Source organism: Apus apus, chromosome 1 (genome assembly GCF_020740795.1).
Source record: "Apus apus isolate bApuApu2 chromosome 1, bApuApu2.pri.cur, whole genome shotgun sequence".
Taxonomy (NCBI): domain Eukaryota; kingdom Metazoa; phylum Chordata; class Aves; order Apodiformes; family Apodidae; genus Apus; species Apus apus.
Genome location: NC_067282.1, coordinates 154804901 through 154824810, shown reverse-complemented (window position 1 = coordinate 154824810; position 19910 = coordinate 154804901). Strand labels below are relative to the sequence as shown.

Here is a 19910-nt window from a genome sequence, read left to right as displayed (position 1 = left end):
GTATCACCATTTTTTTAATTAGTCCAAGAGAGACTAAATTCCCCATGCTGTGAAGTTTCCATACCTGCTCCCCAGCATTTTATTGACAGTGTTTGCTGAAAATGGTCCTTAAGGAAGCCCTACAGCCCTTGCTAGCAACATTTCTCCCTGCCTGTTTTGCTCTCAATTGTCTCATCTGTTGTTGGTCAGTCACCTAACTATAGGCTGGGGAAATAACTACTCTTTCTGCTACTCCTTTTGTAATTATTTACAATACAGGGCTTACACACTTCCTTACACATAAACTATTCTGTGATTACGTTACTTAGTCTGTAATATTGATACAGTCCTCAACTATCTCATGAAGATGTTAGGAGAGCCTGCAGGATAAGAAGGAAGGGGCACATCTTGATCCCAGTAAGGAAGCAGCTATACTTCATACCTGCTACTAATTAAAAGAACAGCACAGAACTGCAAAATGTATGGTTAGTTTAAACGGATGGGAGTTAAGAAAAAGGAAAAACAACCAAACAAATAAAGCCTCACAAGTACAGAAATCCAGTGTTGTAAGCGTCCTAGCTGGAGTTGCTTTCTGAGGTACTTACGGAGCTGTGAGGTAGCCTTCCAAAAAGCCAGCTGCATACATGATATCTTCATTGCTTAAGGTCTGACTTCCATAGCCTGCTCTTATCTCCAGAACTCCCCAACCTGTCGTCTGTATAGTGTTGTTGTAAAAACCATAGGCATCTCCACTCCTGTCCAGTATATTCCTGACCTGAAGTGTTTTTTCAGCTCTATTCCAGTACACGGTTGCATAGCGGATTTCTGTGGTGGAGAAGAAAGGGGGCAAGGGAAACAAACAAACATGAGTAGGTATTTCCTCAAGACAATAATATTTTGGCAATTTTAAAAGGTTCATTTGATAACTCTCCGTCAGCTTTAGTTCTACTAAGGAGAGCAACACCAATTTTAAGATACTGAAAAACGGCATGAGAACTAACTGGAGTTTTACCAAGACAAAAGCTTACAGCCAAATATTCTCACATTACTCTTCTAGAAATTATCTACAGCTCTTTCAGTGTAGAGCTCCAACACCAGCTGTGTCTTGACATAGAATTCAGAAAAGTATTTCCTTACCTGGCCCAGAAGAAAATCTATACAAAACTTATGAAAAGTAACTTTAGAAGACAGCATGCCTTAGCAACTGCAAAGTATTATAAGCTACTGCTGACTTGGTTTTCCACCTGAAGATTTAAAATGCTGCAAAAGTTTTCTAAACTGTCTTTCTGGGCAACTAATCCTGGAGGTGGCATTACACAACAGCAGCACTAGAACTCAGTGGATCACAGGCTTAAATACAAAAGTACCACAGGTATGCAATAATTTTAAGACACACAATCCCTATCATCCATCTGAAATGGAATCTATCCCAAGTGTGAAATGAAGGAAGGGCACTAGACGGCTCAGAGTTCTGCTTGGACTGCTGTTTAAGAAACATTCATTTGTTGGGTTTTAATCCTGCTGAGCTGAAGAACAAATAGCAAGATAAACTGCTTTCTGAAAAAAACAACAACAACAACAACAAAAAAAACAACAAACAAAAAAAAACACACCACCTTAAAACTCTAATTGGACCTTCCCTAAAACAGGACCTGATTACATCAGATCTCTATTAATGACTGATCAAATCACTACTATAATATTGCAAGTGAAAAGAGTTAAAAAAATAATTAAAAATCAGTCAGAATATCCAGAATTATTTTAAAAGCTTTAAAGGATAAACTCATCACCTCAACTACTGAGAAACTTGCAATGTTTTTACTCCCTTGACCCTCATCCAATGTGTGGCAACTAGTCCTGCCAGTTTGTAACAAGAAATTACAACAACACAATTCATTTTATGTATCATGCCCGTAACAGCTGCAAAATAGAGAGCTAGAGCTAATTCTGGATAGTCTTACACGATATACAAAGTCTTATACTTTGTATACATGCTATGATAATGGAATAATAAAAAAAGCAGTATAATGCCAGCATAATACCTAATGCTTTTCAAAAAGCTGTAAAATGTTTGTGATTAAGCAGCTAGTTGGATTTCAAATTGCTAACCCACTTTATTCAGTACTCTAAAACATAACATAAAGAAGACATTTTTATGAAGAACCATGACGTATTTGAATAAAAAAGCAGAAACATTTTCCAAGAACTAAACTCGTTCTCCAACTAATCACTTCCTGACATAGCAGTTAGTTGCTTTAAGCCAGCTTTCATCCATTTTACCAGACTCTGGAATAATCTTTGTCATTCCACAGCTGGAAAGCTGTTCTCTCCTAGTGTTTCAGCAAGAAGAGCTAAAACTGTTTCTTACTGAGAATCACAAAATGAAATGGCTGGGTTTGGAAGGGACCTCCAGAGGTCATCTTGTCCAATCCCCCTGCTCAAGCAAGGTCACCTAAAACCAGTTGCACAGGATTTATATCCAGACAGCTTTTGAATATTTCCAGGGATGGGGATTCCACAACCTCTCTAGGAAGCCTATGCCAGTGCTCGTTCATCCTCATAGCAAAAAAGTGTCTCCTGATGTTCAGAGGGAATGAGTGGTTGGAAAGCTCCATGGCAGAGAAGGACCTGGGGGTGCTGGCTGACAGCTGGATGAACATGAGCCAGCAGTGTGCCCAGGTGGCCAAGAAGGCCAAGAGCATCCTAGCCTCCATCAAGAATAGTGTGGCCAGCCAGAACAGAGACGGGATCGTGCCCATGTACTCAGCACTGGTGAGGCCACACCTGAAGTACTGTGTTCAGTTCTGGGCCCCTCACTATAAGAAGGATGTTGAGTTGCTGGAGCATGTCCAGAGGAGAGCTACCAAGCTGGTGAAAGGTCTGGAGACAACATCCTATGGGGAGAGGCTGAGGGAACTAGGATTACTTAGTTTGAAGAAGTGGAGGATGAGGGGAGACCTCATCGCTCTCTACAACTACCTGAAAGGAGGTTGCAGGGAGGTGGGAGCTGGCCTCTTCCCTCAAGTGAATAATGACAGGACAAAAGGAAATGGCCTGAAGCTGTGCCAGGGGAGGTCTAGGCTGGATATTAGAAAGAATTGCTTTACTGAAAGAATGGTTGGACAGTGGAACAGGCTGCCCAGGGAGGTGGTGGAGTCACCAATTCTGGAAGTAAAGAAATGTACATATAGTGCTTAGCGACATGATTTAAGCACTGAATAGGTAAATCAGGTTATGGTAGGGGGGTTTAGGTTACTGTTGGACTCAGTGATCTTCAAGGTCCTTTCCAACCAGGATGATTCTATGAATTTGTGCCCATTGCTTGTGGTCCTGTCCCTGGGCACCACTGAAAAGAGTCTGGCTGACTTTTTTACACCCTCCCTTCAAGTACTTGTACACACTGATGAGATCCCCTTTGCACCTTCTCTTCTCCACGTGGAGAAGTTCCAGCTCTAACAGGCATTCCTCTTGTGAGATGTCCTCCAGTCCCTTCATCACCTTTGTAGCTCTTTGCCACACTCTCTCCAACAGCCCTAGATCTCTCTTGTACTGGGAAGCCCAGAATGGACCAGCACTCCAGGCATGGCCTTACCAGTGTTGAGCAGAGAGGAAGGATAACGTCCCTCCATGTGCTGGCAACACTCCTGATGCAGTTCAGGAGACAGATGCTTTTTTTTGCCACCACAGCATATTGCTGACTCATGTTCAGCTTGGTGTCCACCAGGACCCCCAGGCCCTTTTCTGCAAAGCTGCTTTCCAAACCATCTGCCATCAGCATATATTGGTACATGAGGCTATTCCTCCTCAGGTGAGGGGCTTGGAATTTCCTGTTGTTGAAATGCATGACCCTATTTCTCCAGCCTGCTGAGGTTGCTCTGAAGGGCAGTACAGCCATCTGCTGTATCAGCTACTTTTCCCAGTTTTGTATCATTAGCAAACTTGCTGGGGGAACACTCTGCCCCATCATCCAGATCATCAAGGAAGATGCTGAACAGTATCAACCACTGGCATACTCCACTAGTTACTGGCCTCCAGCTAGACTTTGTACCACTATGCACAATGTCAGTCCTCATCATGTACTAGAGATTTACCATGTAAAAAAGAAAAACACTAGTTAGAAAGAACAGAATTTTAGTAGTGAAGGAACTGTGCCTGTTTTTCCTCTCCATTCTATGAATAGAAGTTTTTACATAAGCCTATTTAGAGATTAAGTCATCTCAGGGGTAGGAACAGAGTGTTTAAAAACATGTTTTTCATCTGCCAGGTACTGAGGCTATTTAAAGGACTGAGACAGGACAGCCTTTGAACATCTCTGCAAGCAGGTTTAATCTTAATTTTCTGTTGTCTCTTTAACTATCTTCTAGTAATACTTGTAGTAATTGCTACTTTAGATTAAGAGTGAACATGGGAATCTCTCAGACTGAAAAACCTACAAGAAGAAAGGCTGATAAGGGTCATCACTGAAGACAGCCAAAGGCTTCCTTACCAAACTAAAGCTCACATAAACAAAGAGGTCAGAAGTCCTGTAAAGAAGTGGTGCAAGGTGTCTGCACAGAACACAACTAACCTGTTCAGCAGTAAAGGGGAAGGCCGATTCCAACCAAGAAGCTCACTGGAGAGCAGAGGAGAGACAGGCCTTGTACAGAGTACACAAAGACAGCTGAGGAATAGGTAACAAGAGCAGAACAAAGGAGGACAAAAGATGATTTTCCATCTCTTCAACAGGCTGCAGAGAGGTAGCAAGTAGTCAAGAGGAACCAGGTATTGTTAATAGTGCCCACTGACTAAATAAGTATGCCAAAAGAACTTTATTCTGCCAAAAGCAAAATAGCCATTGCTTTCTTTTAAAAAAAGAAGAATATGCCAGTGCCAGACAGACTGATCTGACACAGGTATTCAAACACAGTAGACTGTTTCTTCATTTCATGCTCTGCCAGACCATGAATATACAGAGCTATTTTCAAGTCAGAACAAACTTTAAAGTTACCCTTGGAGTTTGCCCTGCCCCAACTTCACTATATGACAAACTTGAATTGAAGAAAACCAGGACTAGAAGAGGATGGGAAAGAAGGGGAAACATTAAATTACAGCATAATTTGCAATGAACCTGGAGAGGCCTTTTGAAGAACAGCATCAAGGTAGCTGTCATAGGTGTGGCTTAACAATGATTCTGGAAAATACTATTTCCCCTTAAGATTTTTTTTTTTTTTTTTTTTTTTGCAACTCATCCCATTTCACCTAATTAATTTTTATGTTGATTTCTGGAAATCTAATGACCCTGGTCTAAAGTGTCCAAAAATGGCTATGTTTATTTCAAAAAACATACATATATATATCATACAGTAATTGTTAAAATTCAGAAGATAAGTCCCTATCTTGCTACAGGTGGAGTTGAAACTACAAGCTTATAAATCTCTGTACACTTCACACACATGTAGTCAAAGCATTTGCTGCCAGCCAGTCTGTTACAACTTTAATCTGTGTTCTTCTAACCAGCAGCACTACCTTTTCCAATTAAACCATCCAAAACTGAAGTATAACATGGAATATACATATACAAGAAGCAACTGCACATTTCCAAACAAACCAGTATGTCTTGCAACAATAGGCACCTTCCCTTTGAATACTGCTGGAATTTTTGTATTTATTTTTGGAGTGTGAAGCAGGGGTCCTAGCATCTCTTATACCAGCAGCTGTAATGGTAACTTCTTGCGTATTAATCAAATGCAGTATCTCCATGAATCTACAAAGCATCCTTTTATCATCAAGGTTACAACTGCCAGTGTGTAGCTGAAAATGCTGACAAGTATTTCAGCTTATGGCCTGCTCTCAGGACTCAAAAACAGAAAATACTCCAATAATCTGTGGCTATTCCATAACAGTATTGCTTAGAATAACCTAAATACCAAGCCAAAGCACACATGATCCACTGTGATGAATGACTCAAAAATCCCTGGGGTCAGTGGAGTCACTACTCCCCTCCATGCAACCAGGCGGCCAGGAGAACTGCACAGCATCAGCAATGCACAGGTCCACCACAACCACCAGTGCACTGTGTGGTGGGACACAGAAGTGGAGAAGTGCAATGACAAAACAGGCCTGGAAACAAACAAGTGTTCCTTCCTCTTTCTCCAGTCAGTAGGGAATGGGAGGAACCATTTCTCAGATTTCCTGTTTTTGAAGCTACATCAATGCGTCTGCCAAATAAAGATCAAGATGCAGGGACTGTAGTTGGGAGAGTGCTGGAATTTCTTCAACAAGTGAGAAGTATCTGTTTTTTGCCAAGATTATACACTAAATAATGGAAAAATCAAGATGTGTCAGCTGTGGCTAGGAAGTGTTGGTAGTGCCCTTGGTTTTCAGGCTAAAATCCCAAATCTGTTCTCTGCCTTTTTGGCTCAATACAGGCATTACCAGGGCTACGTTAAAAAGGGAGCTTGTATTTTACTTGGTGGCAGCAGGAGAGTGGAAATACATACATGTTCATGAGAATATAGAGAAAGCAATTAAAGGAAATACGAAGTAAGAGGATTGAGACAAGATGAAATAAAGAAGAAATCCCATGTTAAAGAGGACATGAAAGAGTAGTAGTAACTTGTAATGAAAAAACAGAATGGACAGAGAAGATGAGGAAGAAAAAGAGCAGTACAGCACAGGTGGCCCAGGACCATCCAGCAAATAGACTGTTTGGTAACTGCCACTAATATTTATTAAATGAATTACACCAACAAAAATAACAGCTGGCATGCCTTAAGAATGCCAGTAAAATTTGTTTGTCAATATGCAACAGCTACTTTTCCCTACATTTCCACAGCCATAAGTTGGTTTTAAAACATACGTATATCTAGATAGGCTACTGGACTTTCTAATTAATTAGCAGAATTCCCTTCTCCTTGAAGATGAAAGATCTAAAAGGTTTGGAGGTGAGAACTGGTATTCATATTTTTCCTTAGTATTGAGAAAAAAAGCTAACTCACATGCAAGGAAGCACTAGTTAAGTTGCACAAAACAAGCCAAATTAAGTTAACAGCTGTGAGCACCTCCTAACGATAGGAAACATATTGGCTTCCTTAACAACGAATCTTTATCTGTATTTTACATGCTAATTTTTATCTATGGCTTTTCAAGTGTGAAGCCTTTTTTTGTAGAGGTGTTCAGATGTACTTTGTACATTCCATCTATACACTGCCCATTAAATAAGAAAGCTACCATTCTATTGTTTCACTGAAAATTAGTTTTGCACAACTTAGAAATGCAAAAAACCTAGCGCAAAGTTGCACATCATCTCTTTTCAGTACACTCTCTCCTATAGCTCATGTTCAGTAGTAAAGATATTAGCATGAGACAGCATTTAAAGGTTTCAGGCTGATCATAATAAAGACCACCTGATGTTTCTCTTCAATTTTGTAATTTGATAGAGCTTGTCGTATTATCTCACTAAAATTTTCAGAACCACCCTTTCAACTGCTTCAAAAAGGTTGTATCCTGTAAATATATGTATGTATGCATACCTGTAAGTATATTTATGTATACCTGAGATTTCAAAGCACAGTTACGATGGGAATCCATTACAAAACAAACATTAAGTATTTAAGGATTTCTTTAGAGATTAGCTTAAACTACACGAGAACTTAACATGAAACCCAGTAATTTTCAATTAAAGGAGTAAATGCTTTCCTGTTCTGCTTGAATATAAGCTTTAAGTGTTTACTTTTCTACTGGCCTTAATTTCCTCATACATTTCAGGTCTAAGTAATTTTTCAATTTTCCTGTAATAGACCTGTCATTATTTGAAGCCTAATCCACTGATTTGCGCTTACTAGAGAGAAGTAATATACAAATATGAAGTATAAATTAAGAGTTTGAGTCTTGTATGGTTTTCATGTTCACAAGGATACTTAACTACTAAAGCTTTAGCTGATGCAGAAAACTTCCCAAAACAGTTACAGCTCTCCAGTATAGGTCATCCATAGAGAAAACAAAAATAATAATTTCACCAGTACCTTCACTAATCTCATAGTCCCTAAATTTAAGTAATTTTTACCAGAGAGCATTCTCTTGAAACAGCTTCCAAATAGTATGAGGAAGAATCTTCAAGGCATTCAAAATGCTAAACAACAATGAAGCAATTTAAAAAAAAATAAATAGATGCTAGATAATTCAGATTGCTGAAGGCCAAGTTTACTCCACAAAATAGCCTAAAGGCATTTTTATTTACTATTTAGTAGTTTTCTACCAGTACCTCAACTATGATGCGAGGAATTAATCAGGTATTAGCTGAAACTACTTTATACCCTAAGCCTCCTTTCACTCCCTCTGCATGTTTCATAGTTGACCCTTCCTTCAGTCCTGCTAATATAGTACTAAAAGTTTTTGCCAATGCAGGGCAAGGTTTGAAAAGTAGGTCTCCACGATGAGGTTGAACAGTGGCAAGATGAGATACTTGTAACATTTTGAACATCGAAGCAACTGTTACCTAAATTTCTCCTTGTTTTGTGGCAATTAATAAATCAACTAGGAATTTCCTAGAAGCTAAGCACTGAATCCAGCCTTTTAAGAATTCACTGAAATCAAGAGAAGAGGGAGACAGTCTCCTGCTGCGATTTGCCCCCCCTAAAACCATTAATACAAATGGTATCCAGAATTCTCTAAGGGGCATTCTGTTCCAAATGGCTGCTGTGACTTTTACTGATCCTCCAGAGGCAGCTTCATTTTTAGGTACTCTACAATTGCTCAGCATCTCTTCAATTCTGCCCTTTACTGGTTCCTTTCCCTATCCTTCCAGTTGCCAGTAGACCTGTTTCCTACTTAGAAATAAGAAAAGATAATCCTATGTTTGTTCCTGACTGGCACGTCTTCTCTAACACACAGTTACCTACTGTAGCGTGTGTCCACACCTGCAATGCTTCTCAAACATACTGAGCAGAAAGTCAGTTTGTTTGTGGGAAGCCATGATTCTATGGAAAACCATGAAGCTCATCAAAATGGGCCATTATGGCATTTGCCAAATTCCACTTGCATCCAAACTGGACCTTGAAGCTGCAACAAGAACAACGCTCTCAACTCAGGAGACAGAAAAGCTACAGCAGTCAACAAAGGAAGAGCAAAAGCATTACATAAGTTTCATTTAATTAATTAACCTAACTGACACCGGACAACTTTGAAAAAGTATATTATGCAAATTATATTATGAAAAAACAACTGCGAGCACAAAATCAGCATGAAGTGGTGTTTGTACCAGAGAAAATCATCCCAATTTTTATGTTAATCAGACATTGGTAAGCTGCTCAGTCTAATGGCAACACACAAGTTTATCTACTCTGAAAACATTAGATGACACATAGGTACGAATTCTGAGACAATGACTGATAACTACAAGCTAGGACTGAAACTGCTAAAAGGTGCAAGCCCTGGCATGATGGAGGCCGCAGCACCAAGTGTCCATCCTCAGTGATTCCGTGCGTGGACTTTACCTGAAAACCCAGCACCACTGAGAGCTCAAGGCAGCTTCCCATCTGTTAAAACTCTTACTCTGGTTCCCCTCGTCCATTCCGGGAACGGGGAAGAGGTTTTGAAAGCACGGAGGAACCGAGTGCCAGCACCTAACAACCCCCAGGGCCATCAGGTGCCGTCGGAGGAGCCCGCGAGGCAGCCGAGCCCGGCCCGCACCGCAGGGTCCCCCCGGGGGCTGGAGGGGCCGCCAGGGCCCCGGCACTGCCGGGGGACCAGGCCCGTCGCCGCCTCGCACCTATCTCCAAAGCGGGCACGGGGGCCCTTCCCCCCGGAGCCAGCCGGGCAGGAGGCACAGCGAAGAGCCCGCCGCGTCTCCGGGAAGCGCCCGGGTGATCCGCGCTGCCTCCTCGGCAGCCGCGGCAGAGCCCCGGGCCGGGCTCCCCAGGCGGGACGACACCTCCCGGTCGCCGGGCACCCCCGGGGCTGGGGTGGGGAGCCCGCTGCCTCCCCCCCCCCGGTCCCGTCCCGCCCAGCCCAGCCCAGCCCAGCGAGGGGCTCCGGGGCGAGGCCCCCCCGGCCGCCCCCGCTGGGCCGCCCTCCCTGCCGCCTCACCTGCTCGGCCCCCCGCCGCAGCCCACAGGAGGACGAGCCCCCAGCAGCAGCAGACGCCGCCGAGCCGGGCCATGCCGCTGCTCCCCGCGCCTCCTCTGGGCACCGCCGGGCGGCGGGACTTAAGAAAAGTTCCCTCGCTCAGGGCAGGTCTCGCCGCTGCCCCCGCCTCCTTCGTCGCCCGCCCCGGCGCCCAGTGCTGAGGGTGGCCCTGCCTTCGGGTCCGGGACGTGACCCGGGGGGAGACCGGCAACCGTGACCGCTTTTTCACACCATGTTTCCCGCCCAGAGCGTCGCGACGGAGGCCGTGGCGAGGCTGTCGGGCCCGGGGCCGCCGGCTGCTCCCCTGGCCCGGCCCCGCGCTGCCCTCTGTGCCCTGCCGCGATGGCGGAGGGTGCTGGGGGAGGCCTGAAGTCAAGCGGGACGGCAACCCCCGGGCCCTGGCGTCTGTGTGAGCCCAGCACCCGCTTGGAGCCCCCAGGGCCCGGGCAGGGCGTGGGGTGCGCTCCGGGCCGAGGCTGGGGCTGGAGCTGGGGCTGGGCAGCCCCTGTGGCCGGAGGGAGCGCCAGGCTGGCACCTGCTGGGCCTCTGGGCTGGCCAAGGGCGGCTGGCTGAGAAGGGGCGAAGGTTTATCAGGACAGGCCCCCGTAAAGCAGCAGGAGTTAGATGGTGCCTTAGCAAACTCCGTATTTGCATCAGAGGAAGAGCAGCTTTTGGCCCCGTTCAGAAAAACAGCCGCTGCGCGTGTCCCAGCAGATAAGCTGGGCATGGTCCCTCTCCTAGGGGCTTACAGACAGCGACAGCTTCCTTTATGGGATTCAGACCGTTTTGAGATGCTGCCTTCTCTTCCCCAGCGTTGGATATCCTACCACTCCCCTAAAAACAGCCATTATTAGGACTTTGCATTTCAGTAGTTGTTGAAGACAGTTCAAATTTTAAGCTGGTGCCTGTAACAGCCTCATATAACAAAGTCACATGCCGACCAGTTCAGGCCAAGTAGCAAGACTTGGCCTCCAGCCCAGGGTGAGAGCACTATAACCAGCTGCAGGGATCCTTCCATACCCATCGCTGGTTTGTTTTGGGCTACTTTTCACGAAAAGCTAAGGATAAACCCCAGTGCTGTTACTCTTTTTTTTTTTTTTTTCCCAGTGAAAAATAACTCTTAAATCTCTCATCGTAAAGGGATGCTGTGTTTGCTTTGGAGGAATGTTTTCCAAAGGTTTTTCCAAATCAGAAATTCGCTTCTGTCACGTGCTGCTCTCAGTTTGACTGGGTTAGTGAAGCAAAACACAAAATTACATTTTCCGTAGGGCTTCCTGTATAGGCCTGCCGCAGGAAAATAGTGTTGAAAACAAGATTCTTTGTGTACGGGTGATGGGCATTTCCAGGAATTGGAGGCACATGCAAACTTTACATAGAGATACAATTCTGAAACAGGAGGAGAGTGCAGATGCATGACAAAAATGAAATGAAGACAAGGAGGCAGTCTGAATATGACCAGAGTTACAAAGCTCTTGATGGTTATTTGGAAAGATTCACTTCCACGTGCTGCCAGTCCAGGGATACACAGAACTTTTTTTGGTGTGAGTTAAATTCAAGTGAATGGTGATAGTCCAGCCAAAATTCTTTCCACTTGGAGAACAGATTTATATCTCATACTAGTTTTTTAATACCATTTTTCACTGCTTGGGGGAAAAAAAAAAAAAAAAAGAAAAAAAGAATGAATAGACCTACAGTGACAGTTTTCTGGTGGTAGAGGACTCTTTGGTCTAACATTTGATCAAGATGCAAGACATTGAATCTAAGACAGATTCAAACCAGAAACAACTTTTTAAAAAGGATAGTAAAAATTGATTTTATTGTGATCTAAGGGTGACAGATATGTGCAGGAACAGAATAATGTTGAAAACTAATCTACCAGAAGGTGGTAGATGTGGTAAAAACTCTTTGTTAAGGTAACTGTTTCTCTTCAAAAAATTATATTAAATTTATGATTTGAAGAATACAGGAAAGAGAAGGGCTACTGAAAACTAAGCACAGTTTAAATTAGTTGCTTCAGTTAGTGTCAGCAGACATTTCCTCTAAAATAATTTGCATCTCAGAGGATGCGAAGGATGGAACCCATAAAACTCCTCTTTAAAAATAGACTTCACTTCTAAGGTCAGAGCAACTCTGCTTAAGATAGCAGTACTGGTGGGCTTCTGCAGGCTCGAGGAGTCCAGCTCTTCTCGCTGCATTACAGCCATGTTTGCGGAGTGTGCCAGACACAGCAACCAGAATAGTCCAGTGGTGCCTGGAAGCACAGCAGTCACTCCCGAGAATGCTAACACAGAGACAAAGCTTGTTGATTGGCAGCAGGGGGGGGAGCAATAGCAGACTTTATACTTTTTTGCTATACTGGTGGTCTTCTTAGGACAAAGCAGTTTTAGAATAGCAGACATTTTTTTCTGTCCTTATCCCAGTGAACACTTCCATGACTCCACAGACTGAAGAAGCAGTGGTATGATGATATTAGTGCCAGTCCAAGTTTGAGACTGGTTGCATTTAATTTTGGCTGTTGATTACATGCTATCTGCTTTTTTTGTCTATATCCTGTTTACTTGGACACAAATGCTGTCCAAAAACACAGAAGAATGATTATGTCCCAAGTTTTACGATTTGAATACTGACCAATATTTGACAAGGGTGAAAGAATTAGCTCTGCTTTGAAACCCACCAATGCACAAGAGGCCTTTGCAAAAATGTTGCTCACAAGTTGCTGTTTCTTATTGGGCATACTGATTTTCTTTTATATGTCACCTGTGCTTTCATTGCTTTTTAAAGCTGTTTATAAATGTAATCGTTTCAGATAATGAGCGAGTCATCTCAGTAAAACCTGAGTTCTGCCTGGTTGTGAAATTTCATCCAAAAGTTGAAATGAAAGTTTCTGAGGTTTAAGAAATTCAGATAAGTTTGTTTCCTTCATTTCTGTTGCACTTCTGCTTTGAGGACAGAAGCAGAAGTGGAGAAAAGATGTGAAAGTGTCTTTTTTTTGCAAGAATTCCAATTTCATTTTTCAGGCTCAAGAGATTCTTATAGATAAGCTTTAGAAATCATACAACTTCTGAAGTAATCTCCCAAGGTAAATAACAGAAATGTTGTCTCTTGCACAAAGTCAACTTCATTAAACAAAGTATGTGAGACACGGGAAAATAACAGAGAAAGCAAAATGGCAACATATCCAGGATTTATGTATGATATGTTTAATGTTATTTTCAAATATATTACAGCGAATCTCTCTTCAAATAAAAATTGCAAATTAAATACAATATTTAAAAATCATGACAAATTAAGGCTTTGCTGTGAATATTTTCAGAAGTGGATTATTGAACAGGTTATCACATTTAAAAAACTGACCAAAAAATATTATTTTCTAGACTCGAGTGCAGGTATTTTCATTTACCTCAAATCAGGCTGCATGTGTCCTACTGAAGTTACCCAACAGTTTAGATGTTTCAGTGAGGAGAGGTTTGATTTACTGGTAGCAGGTCAGATGGTAGAAAGGATGCTTGAAAAGGTATTTTCTTACCCCTCTGGCTGAGAGTATAAGCCTCCAGACTTCACATGAAGTACTCCAGAGAGTTGCTGCAGCTTTTGGAGTCAGACTAAACATCCAGTTTTAAAGATATGTAGCAGAAATCTCTGTGCTGGCCAGCTGCAGGTATTCCAGGGTACCTGATCGGTAGCTAGCTACCCGTGAGAGCTCCCGTGTCTTGAACCCTTCGTTTTCCCTCTTCTGAAGACTATTTGTTATCATCTCTGCTAAGTCATCTTGTAACCGCTGCTGATTCTCCCTGAAAGCAACAAGATGGAAAATAAATTCAGTGATTCACATGTCTTCATTGATCCCCAGATCCCCAGTGGTTTTTGGATCTTAAAGGTCTTTTTGAACCAAAACGATTCTATGATTCTATGACATTCACATACTACTGATAGGAAGCACGGGCTGAACCAAATTCAGGTTCTGGATTTGGGAATAGATTTTTTCCAGATAGTACTGCTCACTGTCTCTGCACAGAGGGCGTGTCATTATTGACCTTACAAAAATTTCAGCATCATTTGCATGAAAAGGAAGACAAATTAGATTAACACCAAATCAAAATAGATTCTAGGTCTCAAGACCATTACTGATGGCAGCACTTTCACTGTTCAACTTCAGGTAGCCTTCAGAAACAGTGTTGCCACCTTTTCATAAACTTCTGCAGTGTGTCTGGCTTTTGCTGGAATATCCCACATACAACAACTTAAAGGGGCAATTTTATCAGTCACAACCCATATGAGGAAGAAAAAACAAAAATACTGACCACAGTAATCCAGCTCAAGAGTCACTTTCAATAGTGCAGTTCCAGAAGAATTGCCAGTTTGATAATTCTGATAGTCTCAAATGATTATTTTAATTCAAAAAAGGAGTTCTGAGTTCACAAAAGAGTAATTTCCTGCTTGGCCCAGAGAGTAAACACCTGTACTTTATGTAATTGCTTCAAGTTGTACTGAAACACTTGTCATTTTCAAAGCAGATGGCAGCAAATTCCCACTTAGGAAAGAGTAACTGTACACAGGAGTTTAGAGCAGAAAGTGAGGAGCTTCCACATTTAGTGAGTTTGCAGGAAATAATGCAGTACTTGTATGCAAAATACACATGAAACAGATGCAACCAGTTCTTCTGACTTCAGTTTTACATAGTTTCTCAAAAACAACACTTCTGCTATCACTGTATGTTATTCAATACTAATGCAAAATGATAGGTCGGTTCCAGGACATCAACCTCATATTTTCTTCTTTAGCACTTACCTGTTTTATATTAGAAAGTACGCTTTGTTCTTTTCTGTTTTTATTTTTTAAGGACTTTATGCCCTTGCAATACTTTAGTAACTTTTTTCACCTCTTCCAGCATAATACTGCTCAAAATCCTCAAGTCTCCTTCTTCCTACAAATTCTCCCAGAAGAGCTTATGGGCATAACACAGTGTTACAGAGAGCTGCACATTCAGTTGCAGTTATCCTCTCACTGTACTGTCACACACAGATGCAATTAGGACTAAAGTTTTGAGAATATTCATGGTTTTCATGGTTTCTGTCCATCTCCTGCACACATCCACATCAGCAAATTTTTCCTTTAAATCTTATTTCCCCTCCAAGGATATGAACCTGTTAAGTGCTTATATATACAAATAACCTTCACCACATGCATAAATATTTATACATTTATATGCACATACACTGTTAAGCCTCTAACTACTGAAGGCAAGTTGAGTGGTATGAAAAAACCCACAAGTGTCAGGGAGGAACAGTGAAGGCTAAAGTGCGAAGACTGGGAATTTCTCTTCCCTTTTCACATATAAAGAACATCTTACACAGAAGGAGGTGTTGGGAGATTGTATTTCTTGTCTTCAGTACCCGTCAGCCAGTAGGTAATCTCTGTTCCTCTGCCCTAAATATGTGTAATAAAGAAGAGAAACAACAATTTAGGAATTAGAATGCAATTTTCTGTCGTTAATTTACTTAAATAATACTTTATTTCACATTGTCATGTTTGCCTTTGCTTGTTTTCAGTAACTGATGCTCACAGCAAAGGATTAAAAATCAGATGTGAGAAGGAAGAAGAATGGAGGAGCTGCAGCTACAAACCCTGTTCCATGACCTGACAAAAATGCCATGGGAGAGGTGAGCTGTGCTGCCTGCCATCAGCTCCCCAGTACAGACATCTGCCAAGTTCACTCCACAATTTTCTGTTACAACTTTTATGTTTCATTTGTTCTCCACATGTTTCTCCTGCCTGACCAATCCCATCTCATTCTATGACCGGGTGACCCGCATAGTGGATGAGGGGAAGGCTGTGGATGTGGTACGTTGGCTTCAGCAAGGTCTTTGACACAGTCTCCCACTGGAGAAGCCAGCAATCCATGGCTTGGACAGGTGCATCCTTCACTGGCTGAAAAACTGGTTGGATGACCAGGCCCAGAGAGTGATGCTGAATGGAGCTGCATCCAGCTGGCATCTGGTGACCAGAGGTGTCTCCCAGGGATGCCAGCTGGGCCCAGTCCTATTCAACATATTTCCTGATGATCTGGATGTGGGGATTGAGTCCACCCTCAGTAAATTTGCAGATGACACCAAGCTGAGGGGGAGTGTCGATCTGCCAGAGGGTAAGAAGAAGCTGCAGTAGGACCTGGACAGCCTGGGTCAACGGGCCGAGGCCAACGGCATGAAATTCAACAAGACCAAGTGCAGGGTCCTGCACTTTGGCCACAATAACCCCAGGCAGTGCTACAGACTGGAGGAAGAGTGGCTGGAGAGCTGCCCAGCAGAGAGGGACCTGGGAGTACTGGTCGACAGCTGGTTAAACATGAGCCAGCGGTGTGCCCAGGTGGCCCGGAAGGCCAATGGCATCCTGGCTTGTAGCAGGAATAGTGCGGTCAGCAGGAGTAGGGATGTGATTCTCCCCTTGTACACAGCACTGGAAAGGCCTCACCTCAAGTACTGTTAGCAGTTCTGGGCCCCTCAGTTCAAGAAGGATGTTGAGGTGCTGGAGCAGGTCCAGAGGAGAACAAGTCTAGTGAAAGGGCTAGAGGGAAAGACTTACAGGGATAGGCTGAGGGAGTTGGGGTTGTTTAGCCTGGAGAAGAGGAGACTCAGGGGGGACCTTATCACTCTCTTCAACTGCCTGAAGGGAGGTGTAGCCAGGTGGGGGCTGGTCTCTTTTTCCAGGAAACTAGCAACAAGACAAGAGGGCATGGCCTCAAGCTGCACCAGGGAAGGTTTAGGTTGGATATTAGGAAGTACTTCCTCATGGAGATGGTCATTAGACATTGGAATGGACTTCCCAGGGAAGTGGTGGAGGCACCGTCCCTGAAGGTGTTCAAGGAAAGGCTGGATGTGGCACTTAATGCCATGGTCTAGCTGATGTGGTGGTGTTGGTCATAGGCTGGACTTGATGATCTTAAAGGTCTTTTCCAGCCTTGGTAATTCTGTGATTCTGTGATCCTGTGATTTATGTTGCTATAATTTATGACTTAGAGAGCTCTTAATTGCCTGCATTGTCTTAACAGAAGTGTCTTCAACCACTGGAGACTGTGATACCAATCGATCTGTAATTGTTGTTCTCCAGCTGTTAATTAAGTTGTGGGGTAGTCTCAGCTATATAATACTTTTATACTATCCCTCTTCTCTCTTATCATGCATGTGCATAGTAAAGGTTACCTTCAAGTATGTTTCTCCTCTCACTTCATACTGGAATTGGCAGTCTGTTCTTTTCAGGATGTTAATAGTGGAACCATTTACATGGATCCTTAAAGCTAAAAAATAAAGACACAATGAAAGCTCAGTCTGGAAATGTACCACATAATCATAATGAGTGTATGGGAAAACTGGTGCCATAGCAGAAGCTCCTGCAATTGTTATCAAAACAAATTCTGAGAGTCAAATTAAATAAGAATCAATTATACCACTGTACAAATGGTCGTACTCTCCTGTGTAGCATTGTATCTAGGGAGGAATAGCTGGTACAGCCATTGATCTGAAAAACAGGTGACCTTGGTCTCTGTAGTGTTTAGATGCCAAAAGAAAAAAGAATACTTGGGAGTGTCCTACGCAGACAATAGTCATGTGAAGACACTGGGCAGAAAGAAGACAAACTGGCTTTTAGCACAGTTCCCTAATGGTGAAGTTGAAGATACAATTGCTTCAACTTAAAACGTACGGTCAGCATATTTACACAACAGAGCTGCAATTCAATTCTAGGTCTAAATAAAATCTACCATTCATAGAGTAAAATGAAATCCCAGACACATAAATATCATAGTTTCCAGAGGAACTCAACCAGTAAACCTGCCTACATACTCCCCACTACCAGCACTGAAGCATGAACTGCATGAAAACAAGAAATAATTCTTCACTGCCCAGCAGGACAGTGAAACAATCGGTAATCAAAACAAACAGGGCTTCCTAAACTTTAAAACTTCTTCAGGCTAATGATAAGTTGTTCTCTGCTGAAAACAGACACTTCAGTCACAAACTAACCAGTAGCCTTTGCTCCTGTTACACCAACAGCTAAAATTAAACCCTTACGCAAGCCTGTGGATTCCATCCGCGAAGCTGTGTTCACTGTATCTCCAAACAAGCAGTAGCGAGGCATTTTTATTCCAACCACACCAGCTGCACATGGACCTAGAAATGGGATGTAAAGAATAAAAAGCAGGTGGATCGAGACACTGATTTTGGAAGGTGTCTCACAGTGCAGTAAGTGCTAGAGCTCTGTGTTCCTCACCCATGACAATACCTCATTGGTTTCAGCTGGGATAGTGTTAATATTCTTCCTAGTAGCTGGTATAACACTGTATTTTGGATTTAGTATGAGAATAATGTTGGTAACACACTGAAGTTGTTACTAAGACCCAAGTCAAGGACTTTCTAGCTTCTCCTTGGCCTGCCAGCAAGGAGGCTGGGAGTGTGCAAGAAGCTGGGAGGGGGCACAACCAGATGACTGATCCACACTGGCCAAAGGGATATTCTGTACCATATGCCATGATGTTGAGGGTATAAACTAGGGGGGAGTTGGCCACAGGGGTGGCAGTCACTGCTTGGGAATGGGTTGGGTATCATGAGTGGTGAACAATTGCATTGTGCATCACTTGTTCATTTATTTTTCTAATCATTTTTATCCCTTCTTTTGCTGTCCAATTAAACTGTCTTTATCTCAACGCATGAGTTTTACTTTTTTATTATTATTATTCTCCTTCTCATCTCACCATGGGGGAGTGGAGTGAGCAAGCAGCTGTGTGGTGCTTCATTGCCAGCTGGGGTTAAACCACAACACTCATTTCCCAAAGTATCTGGTGCTCTCCCCTTCCACTCCAAACCAAGCCTAACTCTGTTCGTCTTGCATAATTCAGTAACAGCATAAAAAGGACATGGCTACACAGTGTTAATTGTATTTAAACACAATGTTTGTGCAGAAAAAGTGCAGTTACTGTCAGTTTTGAAAGCAAGAGGAAAAGAAAATAATCTTTGTTATGGAAGGGAAACCCTTTGTGCCTCAGAGGGTTTCCCAGTGCCTCAGTTGCTTTCACTGACGTGTTCCTCCCCTGGCAGCTGCTGTTCAGGTGGTTGTTGAAACAAACAAAAATGAAGAGAGATTTCCCAAAGTACTTAGGAGCTATGTGCTTGAGCCATCTACAGTTCCCCTTTGAGAAAAACTATTTTTGTGGATTATTTAAAGCATGAATTCCCACATAGGCTTGTCAGAACTTTTGCTTCTAAAAGCATAAAATACAAGCCTGCATTTTGTGGCTAGACAAGCCTATCTGGCCATGACTGACCTCCACGTTGGTCAGGAAGGAGCAATCTGTGAAGGCTTATTTGATACAACTGGCTTAATCATATCAGGAGCAACGCCAGTTGCTCTTCCTAGCTTAAGCTATGAATGAATGGGTTTGGGCTATTTCACTAGAGGGGGGCAAACCAGTGGCTTATTTAATTCTGTTACTCTTCTTCCAGGTACATTTTTTTCAATCTGATTCTTCGTGAGGAGAATGGTTGGATATGATGTACTACCAGATCTTTTATGGATGCCTATTCTGTTCAGAAACAAGGCAACAACATCGTCATTGTTGGTGTAGCACTACTGCGTACCGGAGTGAATTCCAATGCGAATCCAAACAGGCAGACCCGGCAGATGTCTCAGTTCAAAAGATCCCATGAAGCTGAGGATGTCCAAAGCCATCATGGAGATGTCTACTGCATGCCGGTTGCCATTTCTGTTTGGTAAACCACTCACGACCATGTATGCATCCCCAATGGTCTCCACCTGTGTAAACAAAATTGGAACTCACT

The 19910-nt window shown here is 42.8% G+C and overlaps 2 protein-coding genes across 2 annotated transcripts in view; both read right to left on the bottom strand.

The window, feature by feature from the left end:
* The window catches only part of PLBD1 (phospholipase B domain containing 1), a 43475-nt gene extending 33291 nt beyond the window's left edge, over positions 1 to 10184 (bottom strand). Inside the window, exons 1-2 of the mRNA XM_051632394.1 lie at positions 10045 to 10184; positions 585 to 804 (exon numbers count right to left, since the gene is read on the bottom strand). Coding sequence (XP_051488354.1) covers positions 585 to 804; positions 10045 to 10117 — 293 coding nt within the window. The 5' untranslated portion in view covers positions 10118 to 10184. The remainder of the gene's footprint in view (positions 1 to 584; positions 805 to 10044) is intronic.
* Positions 10185 to 13508: 3324 nt separating this feature from the next.
* Positions 13509 to 19910, bottom strand: part of GUCY2C (guanylate cyclase 2C) — a 47635-nt gene continuing 41233 nt past the window's right edge. Inside the window, exons 23-27 of the mRNA XM_051626198.1 lie at positions 19710 to 19884; positions 18147 to 18245; positions 17280 to 17374; positions 15434 to 15510; positions 13509 to 13874 (exon numbers count right to left, since the gene is read on the bottom strand). Coding sequence (XP_051482158.1) covers positions 13700 to 13874; positions 15434 to 15510; positions 17280 to 17374; positions 18147 to 18245; positions 19710 to 19884 — 621 coding nt within the window. The 3' untranslated portion in view covers positions 13509 to 13699. The remainder of the gene's footprint in view (positions 13875 to 15433; positions 15511 to 17279; positions 17375 to 18146; positions 18246 to 19709; positions 19885 to 19910) is intronic.